Source organism: Stomoxys calcitrans, chromosome 5 (genome assembly GCF_963082655.1).
Source record: "Stomoxys calcitrans chromosome 5, idStoCalc2.1, whole genome shotgun sequence".
NCBI lineage: Eukaryota > Metazoa > Arthropoda > Insecta > Diptera > Muscidae > Stomoxys > Stomoxys calcitrans.
Window position 1 is genome coordinate 35530313 of NC_081556.1, and position 12128 is coordinate 35542440.

At 39.1% G+C, this 12128-nt stretch overlaps 1 protein-coding gene across 1 annotated transcript; it reads right to left on the minus strand.

Moving 5' to 3' along the window:
- Window positions 1-11200: 11200 nt before the first annotated feature.
- On the minus strand, window positions 11201-11617 carry LOC106089285 (larval cuticle protein 4-like). The gene is made up of 2 exons (XM_013255104.2): window positions 11580-11617; window positions 11201-11518 (listed from the first exon to the last, which is right to left on the minus strand). The coding sequence occupies exons 1-2, from the start codon at window positions 11589-11591 to the stop codon at window positions 11201-11203; spliced, it is 330 nt and encodes a 109-aa protein (XP_013110558.1). The 5' UTR covers window positions 11592-11617.
- Between the last annotated feature and the right edge of the window lie 511 nt (window positions 11618-12128).

Sequence of the window (12128 nt, forward strand, 5' to 3'; positions counted from 1 at the left end):
GCTCCAAAGTAAGATATCAAATTCGTTTTTTACTCTCAAATACCTTTCATCTGAGTCCCATATTGTCATAATGGGTCAAATAACCCATTTGAAGTATCTTTAGGAGGAAAAGCGCTGCTTAGACTTGAACGCAAATTTTAATGTTCTATTCATAATCTACTCCCTAATACCTTTCATTTAAGTCCTATGGTCGGCTAAGATGCCCATTTGGGGGTATTTGGGGGTGGGCGACCTCTCATTACTTGGACCTAATCTTCTATTCCATATTTGTAATCTACTGCCTAATACTTTTCATTTGAGTCCCATATTGACATGAACTTCGAATACATCTGTTTAGAGGAGTTTTGTGTTCGGGGGGGGGGGGGGGGGGGGGGGGGGTGGGCGCTGGAAACTTGGAGTCAAATTTTAATACCATATTCGTTTTCTGGTCTCCAATACCTTTGATACCCTTATTGTGCCTATCGGACCATTTTTGGATATGGGAGGCATTTTTGGGGTAAGGGGGGAGGGTCCGCCTCCACCCGATATCTAAAAATTATGTTACCTATGTTTCCTACCAGACAAACGTACACAATCTATTAAATTTTAAGAAAATCGGTTCAGCCAAGTATCATATAGTCATAATGGGTCTAATGGCGTTTTTGGGTGGCGTGACCCCTACTAATACTACTTCTACTTCGACCTAATTTTGTATTCCAGATTCGAAATATACTCCCGAATACCTTTCATTTGAGCCCCATATTAAAATGAATGTCCAATATGTCAGTTTGGGAGAGTTTTGAAGTTGGGGCGGCCCGATGGGTACTTAGACTAAAATTTTAATACCATATTCGTATTCTACTCTCCAATACTTTTATTTGATACATATATTGTCCCGATCGGCCAACATTTGATTTTGGGTGGTGTTTTTGGCATAAGGGGGAGGGTCCGTCCCCCTATGTTTCCTTCCAGACCAACCTACACAATATGCGAAAATTTCGAATTGCTAGATGCGTTATCTACTCCCGCATATTTTCATTTGATACCCATATTGTCCATTTTTTATTTTGGGTGGTATTTTTGGGCTAACGGTGGAGCGTCCTCCTCCTTCCGTTATACATAAATTATAAAGCCTATTCCTACATCCTGACCATATTCGTAATCTACTACCGGATTTAATTTGAGTCCCATGTTGATATGATCCTCAAATAAACCTATTTTAAGGGGTTTTGGGGCTAGGGCGGCCTCCCAGGTACTTGGACTCGTACTCTACTCTTGAATACCTTTCATTTGAATCCCATATTGTCCCGATCGATTCACTATTATTTTTGGGTAGTACTTTTGGGGTAAGGGGAAAGTGGGACATAGGCTGTTATCGGGAGGGGGGCCTATGTTATATATAGCCAATGTTTCCTTCCAGACTAACCTTCACAATCTGTTAAAATTTCAAGGTAATCGGTTCAGCCGTTTTTGAGTCTATACTGGGGGTTCATCCCTTCCCCAACGGGAAACTTGGTCCCACATGCGGAAATCAGATACGTATTCTACTCGCAAATACCTTTCATTTGAATCCCATATTGTCGAGATTGGTCTATATATATTTTTAGTGGTTTTTGGGGGTGGGGCGGCCACCCTAGGTACACAATCCGAATTTTGGATACCAATTTTTATACCCTCCACCATAGGATGGGAGTATACTTATTTCTTCATTCTGTTTGTAACACCTCGAAATATGCGTCTAAGACCCCATAAAGTATATATATTCTTGATCGTCATGACATTTTAAGTCGATCTAGCCAAGTCCGTTTGCCCGTCCGTAAAGCTAAGCGCTTTAAATTTTGCACAAACACTTTTTATTAGTGTTGGTCGGTTGGGATTGTAAATGGGTCAAATCGGTCAATGTTTTGATATAGCTGCCATATAAACCGATCTTGGATCTTGACTTTTTGAGCCGCTAGGGGGCGCAATTCTCATCCAATTTGGCTCAAATTTTGAATGAGGTGTTTCGTTATGACTTCCAACGTCTGTGCTAAGTATGGCGCAAATCGGTACATAACTTCATATAGCTGCCATATAAACCGATATGGGATCTTGATTCTTGAGCCTCAAGAGGGCGCAATTCTCATCCGATTTGGCTGAAATTTCGTTCAACGGCTTCTCTCATGTCCTTCAACATTCGTGTATAATATGGTCTAAATCGATCAATAGCTTGATACAGCTCCCATATAAACCGATCTCCCGATTTTGCTTCTTGAGCTCCTACAAGGCCCAATTCTTATCCGAATGAACTCAAATATTACACAATGACTTTTACAATGTTCAGCATTCATTTATGGTCCGAATCGGACTATCTATGGTGGAGGGTATATAAGATTCGGCCCGGACGAACTTAGCAAGGTCTAACTTGTTTTGTGTTCTAAAGAATAGTATCGTAGAAAATTTCCTCAATATTTAGTATCTTAAAGAACATTTTGTGGAAATTTAACATTAATTATAGGAAAAATAATTATTATTATTTAACATCATTTTTCTTTGCTTATTTTTTCACCCACTGGCACATTCGTATCGACATCTTTAACGTCAATGATGCTATTTTTTTGTTGACTAGCACCGTTAAGTTCAACCATTGGCTCGTGTTTTAAATTGTGCTGGTTTATATTGAAAATACCAGTTTTTCGTAGCTATAGCTTAAATCTCAACCGAAAAACAAGACTGCGATAGTAATACCAAATAAAAACTAAAGCTTAGGCAAATCAATCTAAAACTGTCAAATATAATATTGACTTAAAAATTCATTCACCAAAAAATAAAAACTAACAAAAAATAAGAACAACAGATTCTAGCCGCTGTATTTGGTATTCGATTATATTATTTTGTTGAATGTCAAATGGTGTTAAAACTTATAATTTTTATGGTCGTTAAGACCAGCTAGCCGAAAATCGTCAACACCACCGTCATCACTTAGAACTTAAAAAAAAAACAAACAAAAAACAGACTCAAACATCAACAAAACGTTATATTTTATAATTCAAATAATAACCGGTCTGTATCTGACGAATGGTCAGTCTGACCGTCGCAGCGACAGCAGCTAAACAGCTTTGGCTTTGCTAAATCAGGAAGAAAGTAAAAATGAGTTGCGCATGTGCACATGCTCATCATTATTTGCAGTGGCTTTGAAAGTGAATCTGGTTTAGAGCCAGAAACGCCATAAGGAAACAGTGTTGCCGTCTTTAGGGTTTTGTGTCACATAAGAGGTAATGGAGAGATTAAAAGACAATTAGAGAGATTACAAGTCGATGATAGAGAGATTGAGAGTAGACAATATTTCTCTAAAAATACAAAATTTTATAAAATACATTTTGAAACTCAAGGATTGATTAAATTTTTTTTCCAAAAATATTAAAATTTTTAAAAAATCAGCTATAAATTAGAAAAAGTTTCAAAAAATCTCTATAAAAATCATATTTCGATATAAAAATAAAAAACCTCATAAAAAGCAATATTTGTTTTTTGGATTTCTTTTTTGGTCACAAAATTTCATTTTATTATACGTTCAGTTTAGACCTATGGGATTTTTGGTTTTGTTTCTAATTCGAATACAAAAGCAAAACAACAAAAGTCAAGGCAAAATGTGGTGCACAAAATTCATTGGGCAGACTGCAGTGACCGCGATTTCGGCCTAACCAAGGGCCTCATCAGACTGTGTTACCACTAAAAGATTACATGCTGTCACCTACTCACTAATGACAGAACAGTGCAATGGTAGAAGTATGCCTTTAGAGTGAAACGTTGGGTTTATTGGTTAAATTTTTCTTACAGTGCAGTCAGAAACAAGTAAGAGCGTGCTAAGCTCGGCCGGGGAGAATCTTATATACCCTCCACCATAGATCCCATTTGTCGAGTTCTTTGCGGGGTATCTCTTTTAGGCAAACAAAGAATAATGAATAAGAACAGTTATGCTATTGAAGCTATGTCAAGTTATCGTTCGATGCGGATTATAAATGAATTGAATATTGAAGACCATACTAGAAGTCATTTGATAATATTTCAGTCCATTCGGATAAGAATTCCGCATTGTAGGGGCTCAAGAAGCAAAATCGAGAGATCGGTTTATATGGGAGGTGTATCAAGCTATAGGTCGATTCAGACCAAATAAGAAAAGTATGTTGAAGGTCATGGGAGAAGCCGTTGTATAAAATTCCTGCTAAATTGGATGAGAATTGTGCCCTCTAGAGGCTTAGGAAGTCAAGATTCCAGATCGGTTTATATGGCAGCTATAACAGGTTATGAACCGATTTGCTCTATAATTATCACAGCTATTGGAAATCATAACGAAACATCTCATGCAAAATTTCAGCCAAATCGGATAATAATTGAGACCTCCAGCGGCTCAAGCAGTCAAGATCCAAGATAGGTTTATATGGCAGCTATATCAGATTATAGACCAATTTGAACCATACTTGGCACAGTTGTTGAATGTGGTACCAAAACACCACTTAAAAATGTTCAGTCAAATCGGACGAGAATTACGCCACCTAGAGGCTCAAGAGGTCAAGACCTAAGATTGGTTTGTATGGCAGTTATATCAGGTTATAAACCGATTTCATCCATACTTTGCACAGTTGTTGGAAGTGATACCAAAACACAAAGTGCAAAATCGGACGAAAATTGCGCACCCTAGGCTCTATACTTTATACGGTCTTAGACGCATATTTCGAGGTGTTACAAACAGAATGACGAAATTATTATACCCCCATTCTATGGTGGAGGGTATACAAAAAAGTTAAATCCAACACCTAGTGTCTCCTTGAAACGACATCTAAAATCAGCAGCAAACACAAAGCCAAAACTTGTTATCCAAACATTGCCAGAGAAAATCAAAACAATAAAAATCCTTTAAAAAGTCACTGCAAAATGCCGTGTGCAATATGAGTTGAACGCTACAGTGATCGCGATGTCAGCCTTTCCAGGAGTCTCATCAGACTGTTTTGACACTAAAAGATTACAAACTATTGGGTTGCCCAAAAAGTAATTGCGGATTTTTTAAAAGAAAGTAAATGCATTTTTAATAAAACTTAGAATGAACTTTAATCAAATATACTTTTTTTCTAAAGCAAGCTAAAAGTAACCGCTGATAACTGACAGAAGAAAGGATGCAATTACAGAGTCACAAGCTGTGAAAAAATTTGTCAACGCCGACTATATGAAAAATCCGCAATTACTTTTTGGGCAACGCAATAGATAAATAGGAGTGCAAAAATCTTGATAGATTTTTTGGGCTGATAGGGTCTTACAGATGGCACACGATTGAGCTAGACCAACGTTCTCAATGCTAACCCACAGAAGACGGAAAACTGCCTGTTCACGAGAAAGACGAAAGGCCAATTTGACGCACCACATTTACACAATAGAACGACTTCGATACCTGACAAGGTCAAACACTTAGGTGAACATTTTGAACAGGAAACTGACTTGAAAGTGTCACATTCGGGAGCGAAATGAGAAGACTCACAGATGTCGGGCACCATTTCCATGCGCCGTACTCTGGAAATGGGGCCTGGCTCCGAGGATAGTCCACTGGCTCTACAGGAGCGTGATTAGATCAATACTTGCTTACGCCTCAGTAGTTTAGTGTAATGCGATGGAGACAAAGTGCAACGTAAGGATAATACAACAGGTTCAGAGATCGTGTTGACATCTTGACATAGGCGGAGCAGCCACTGCGGCTATGAGACTTAAGGCGATGGGAGAATGGATTGAGGATAGAAGTAGGTCATACCATCGTGGTATAATCGAGGCGACGTAAGGAATCCTAATATTGTCATCTGGAAAAACATGTTACACGGATGGATCAAAGCTAGAGGACAGAGTGGGCCTGGGGGTCTACATTAAGAACCCAGGGACTGAGAACTGTTTAGAGTGCCTAACCATAATACGGTCCTGCAGGCGCAGATCCGGGCGATCACGGAATGCTTGAGGTGGTGTGGTGTTAACGAGAGGACGTCGAGTGTGAACATATTTACGGACAGTGAACAGGCCATAAGGGCAATAACAACCAGGACGGTAAGATCACTAAAAGTCCTGGAATATAAAAAGGAGATTAACGACTTCCCTGAATATGGCACGAATCGGGCCATAGCGGAGTAACTGTAAATGAGAAAGCAGACGATTTGGCAGTGAATGTCAGAGAACTGCCGTCAATAAACTTGGTTAACCCGAAGCCTTTTCGATTCGACGCAGTCCTAGTCAAGGGCGTGGGCGCCGAATGCGCATGTAACCCTGTGGAACAGCGAAACGATCGGTAGGACGGCAAAAATCTTATGGGGAGATCCAGATCGTAAGAAGACAAGGCTAGTATTGAAAGGAAGTGAGAAGAAGGTCAGTAAAGCTTACGGTAACATAATAGCTCACTTTTGTAAAATCGGTGAGGCAAGTGATAGCATGTGTAGGGCATGCGGGAAAGATGATGAAACGTTGGAGCATTTCATTTATCATTGCCCGGCTTTCGCGTCCAACAGATACCGGTACTTAGGTGGAGACACAACTTCAGACATGAACAAACTTAGGGGAGTGGTATTGAAAAAAATTAAGGATTTTTTTTTTAGAGGTTACTTCATAGTTTTTAGAGGGCACAACAAGCCGATTACTGGGTTAGGTGTATGTCCATAGTGACATGGGGTGGATTAATATCTGCACCCACTTTTCAACCTAACTTAACCTAGTCTTAGACGCATATTTCGAGGTGTTACAAAGAGAATTACGAAATAAGTATACCCCAATCCTATGGTGGTGGGTATACAATTTAAATTTACTACTTTGAAAATCCAATTTCTATAAATTGTCTATGAAAATTAAACTTCAACAAATTTGTCTACGAAAATCAATATTCGGCATACTTTTCTATAAAAATCAAATTAAGATAGTATTTTTTTTATCAAAAAACATTTTTCCTAAATTTTTTTAGAGCTGGCAATCCTGACGTTAAGTCGAACCAAACCCAGACCCAACACTGACTGTGACATGGTAATATCCAACGCTAATATTTTGTATCTTGTTAATAAACTTAACATGATATTCCAATTATGTTTGATCATTTGACACCCTAAATGTATTAACGACATTAATTTTAGCATCCGAATGAAAAAAAGTGTTACTATAAGGTCAAATCTATTGTCAGTTGGTAGTTATTTAAAAGTCAAGTTCAAGAGTGCCATATTTGAAAAGTTATAGTTTCTTATCTTTATCAGAAACAGTTGGACGATGGTCTTTCATACATAACAACTAAATCACAGCATGAAACTGGGTGTACTCGTAGCTATGTGTGTCTGTTTGTTTTATAAAATTTGTGATAGCAATAAATTATTGCCATTTACCATATTTTTTCTTTAATCAAGCAACTTGGTGATAAAAGAAAAAAAGGTAGGTAGCCGCTTTGTATCCACCATATCAAGCTTGACAATAAAAGGTGTAGTTTCTTGGGGTTTTAAATTATACAACTTTTGACATACGAGCTAGATGGATTGGGTGTTGGTTTAGGTTGAAATGTTAATTGCTAAAAATCGTACAAACGAAATCTAAGAAAAATAAATAAAAAGGCAATAAGTTCGGCCGGGGTACCTCGGATATAGATATATTGACTACCTTTCGTCATAGTATGAGCGTTATCCAAATCTGGACCTATCTGGCCCGTATTGAATAGGGATGTCGTGGAGCATAACACAGCTCACGATACCAAATTTCAACGAAATCGGACAATAAGTACGCCCGTTATTGACCCAAGACCCTAAATTGAAAGATCGGTATATATGGCAGTTATATCGAAATAAAGACGGATTTTAATCATAATCGGTACGAATGTCGGAGGGTCTAACGCAACTTATTGTGACTAATTTCAGCAAAATCTGTTAATAAATTTACATTTTGTGGGCCTTAAATCTTAAATCGGCAGATCGGTATATATGGCAGCTATATCCACATCTGAACCGATCCGGGATATCGAGGAGCCTAACACAACTCGCTATACCAAATTTCAGCGAAATCAGACAATAAATGCGACTTTTATGGGCACAAGATCTTAAATCGAGAGATCGGTCCATATGGCAGCTATATGCAAATCTGAACCGATCTGGGTCAAACAAACCAAACCCTAACAGAATTCACTTACACAAATTTTATCGAAATCTGACAACAATTGCGTCTTTTATGCGCCTAAAACCTCAAATCGAGAGATCGGTTTAATGGTAGCTATGTCCAAATCAGAACCGACCTGAGACAAATTAAACATAAATGTCGAGGGGCCTAACGTAACTCACTGTCCCAAATTTCTGCGAAATCGGATAACCGTTAAGGTTTTTATGGGCTTAAGATCCTAAATCAGCAGATCGGTCTATATGGCTGCTATTTTCAAATATAGTCCGATCTGAACCATATTTAGGTCTGATGTCGTGATGCTTAAACCAATGCACTGTCCCAAGATTCAGTGAAATCGGATAATAAATGCTGCTTTTGTGGGCTTTAGACCCTAAATTGGAAGATTGGTCTATATGGCAACTAAAGGGAGATTTTTAAGCTATTATCTATTTGGCAACACTGGTTTAAACTGCTGACGCACGTTTAATGTCTTGTTTCACTGTGAAGCATCTTCAATTTGGTCTATAATTTAACCCTGAATCTTCTTACAAACGAACAACGCTTGCAATTTATTATCAAAATGCGTGCTTTGTTAGGAAAGTTCATCTCGCGATTCTTGAGATCAGCGACGAAGCTCATTTTTGGCTCAATGGGTACGTAGATAGGCAGAATTGTCAATTTTAGAGTGAAGATCAGCCAGAAGTATTACAAGAGCTACCAATGCATAATGAAAATTTCACTGTATGGTGCGGTTTATGGATTGGCGACATCATTGGACTGTACTTCTTCAAAGACGATGCGAATCGTAACGTAACTGTGAGCGCTATCGATTTTTTTGTACAAAATGCAAGAGATTGACTTGCATGACATGTGGTTTCAACAAGACGATGCCACATGCCATACATCACGCGTAACAATGGAGTTATTGAGAGGCGAGTTCGGTGAACATTTTAGATCTTTCTTTTAATTCCCGATCGAAGCACTAGTTTTTTTGAAGGGTACTTCCGGACTCTGTCCCAAATCTGTATACCAGATTCGTAGCCAACTCAGAAAGTCCATTCATATGATAATTTTTGGGGTTGGGGAGGCCCCGTATACACGTTGGACCAAATTACTATAACAGATCTGTACTCAACTTCCAAACACCTTTCATTTGAAACTCATATTCTCTCAGTCGGTTAATATCTCCTGTTAAGGGGTTTTTGGGGGTGTAGTGGGGGGCGCCTCAGACACCAAAGAATAATTTTTTTTATCAGCTTTCTACTCTTCTTGCAAATACCTTTCATTTGATATCCATATTGCCCAAATCGGCAAATATGTCCTGCTAGGGGCTTTTGGGGAGTGGGGAGGCCCCTCAGACACCAAGAAATACATTTTGTGACAGATTTGTACTATATATTTAAATATATTTCATTTGATACCCATATTGCCCAAAGCGTTTAAAGTGTCCTGTTGGGGGAATATTTTTGGGGGTGGGGAGCCCCCCGAAACTTAGGTTGACATTTTAATACCGTCCGTCAGATAACCGAGGGGGACGCCCTACCCAAAAACCCTCGATTATTGGGACAATATGGGTATCCAATGAAAGGTATTTAAAAGTGTACGAACTTCATATCACCCCCATAAACTGCCCAATAATGATATCTTCCCCGATTGGGGTAATATGGGTATCAAATGGAAGGTAATTGGAAGTAGAATGCGAAACTCATACAAAAAGTTGGGGTAAAGACCTAGGGAGGGCGCCCACCTCAAAAATCCCAAACGGACATGTAGGCCGATCGGAACAAGCTAGGCGCTTCGACCTATTTCAATATAGCTCAAAATTATAAACCGATCTCTAGATTAAGCATCTAGAAGTCGCAATTCTTATTCGATTTGTTTTAAATTTTGCACGATGACTTTTTCTACGACCTCCAACAGATCTACTAGATATGATTCTAATCGGTTCAAACCCTGATGTAGCTCCCACATAAACGATTTTTCGAATATACTTCTGGAGCCTCTGGAGGGCGCAATTCTTATCCGACCTGACTGAAATTTTGCACCATGACTTTTCCTATGGCCTTCAAAAGATGTCCAAGTAGGGTTCGAATCGATCCAAAACCGGATGTAGCTCCGATATAATCCGATCTCCCGAATATACTTTATGAGCCTCTGGAGGGAGCAATTCTTATCCGACTTGGCTGAACTTTTCCCATAACCTTCAACAGGTGTACCAAATATGGTTTTAATCTGTTGAAAACCTGATGTAGCTCCCATATAAATCTAACTCCCGACCCGACACGAGATAGCAGTGAGCCCCACACAGGCTAGAACATTGTGGTCCAATCTGTGTGATGTTCATTGCTGTCACGAGAAGCTTAGCTGCGAGCTACCGGCCTCGTCCACAGGTTTCGGATAGGGGAATGCTCCATACGAAGTAGCTGCAACGGCAGTCGCGGACAGTCGGCGGTATAGAGCGGAGAGTTTCAGTGAGAGCCTGAGCGGCACCGGCTCTTGCACAAATACTGAGTGCCTATGATGCTCGTCATGACAAGGCGGGTTATTGGCGCCTTTAAATAGCAAATGGCCACCTGCGGCGATCGGTACTTTGAACCGGAACGAGCTTAATACTTACAAGAGCTTGACAATGATTGCCACCTCCACATGAAAATGTGGCTACAACTACAACAACAACGGTTCTGCCGAATATGCTTCTGCAGCCTCTAGAGACCGAAATTCTTAATAAAGTTTTAAAAAAAATCCAAAGGGATTTCTGGATATGACTTCCGAATATCCATTTTAGGATTCTGTCCATAAAAAACCGCCCGAAGAACTTGACAAAGCGATTTATGGTGTAGGGTATATAAAATTCAGCCCAGCCCGAACATAACACGCTTTTAGTTGTTTAGATATATAGCTTCACTGTAGACAAACATAGACCATACATATCTTCTTTAAGGAGAATACCAATATCCTCAATCATTCAGATTACTGTAAACCCCGACCCACAATGAAATTTCATTTGGGTTCTGTGGTTATGGATACTATTCAATTAAGCTTCACACAAAGGACTAACAATTTTCTGTTTCAAAAATAAATATGCACTTTATTAACGGCTATGGGATTGGATATATTGAAGAGCCTTAGCGATGGCCTCTGGAATTGGTGGGGGAGTGGGCAAAACATCACTTTGTGGATGGTAACCATCATCATCGGCTACATAGTTAACCTTGATGTGTTCACCCTCTGGGGATTCCCATTCGAAGTCTCCTTTGACGGTATGCTCATCACCGGAAGCTTGAGCATGAATATGATTGGAGGTCTCATATTCATATTGGAAACCATGTTCATTGACATCCGAATTGAATTTTAAAATCTCAGCATCTTCGGCTAGAACAGCGCCGGCAATCAAAGCGACAATAAGGATCTGGTAAAGGAGTTGGGAGTGAACATTTTATACAAAAAAAAAATCTTTTTGAAAAACTTACGTATTTGAACATTTTTGTTTTCCAGTAGTGCTTGTCTATTAAGATCGTTTAGAACTTAAATCTATTGCCATTAAATTGCAAGTATTTATAGGAGCATCGAAATGCTGAAAGCATAACATCATGAGATTGGAAATTTAATTTAATATTCGACCGAGTTTCATTTATTTTTTAAATATGTACATATATTTGAATTGCAACGCTTGGTTATATCCAATTTCCACATTTGATGACTAGAATATTTGCCATAACGCATGTTAGATTTCAGATTTAAAGTTAAGAGCTATTCGAGTATAGAAGCAAATCCGGTATTGAAGGGAAACACTTGGTTTAGTTGCCCCAAGAAAAAAAACTATATATCTCTTTTTATACCCTCCACCATAAGATGGGGGGTATACTAATTTCGTCATTCTGATTGTAACTACTCGAAATATTCGTCTGAGACCCCATAAAGTATATATATTCTTGATCGTCGTGAAATTTTATGTCGATCTAGCCATGTCCGTCCGTCTGTCCGTCCGTCCGTCCGTCCGTCCGTCTGTCTGTCGAAAG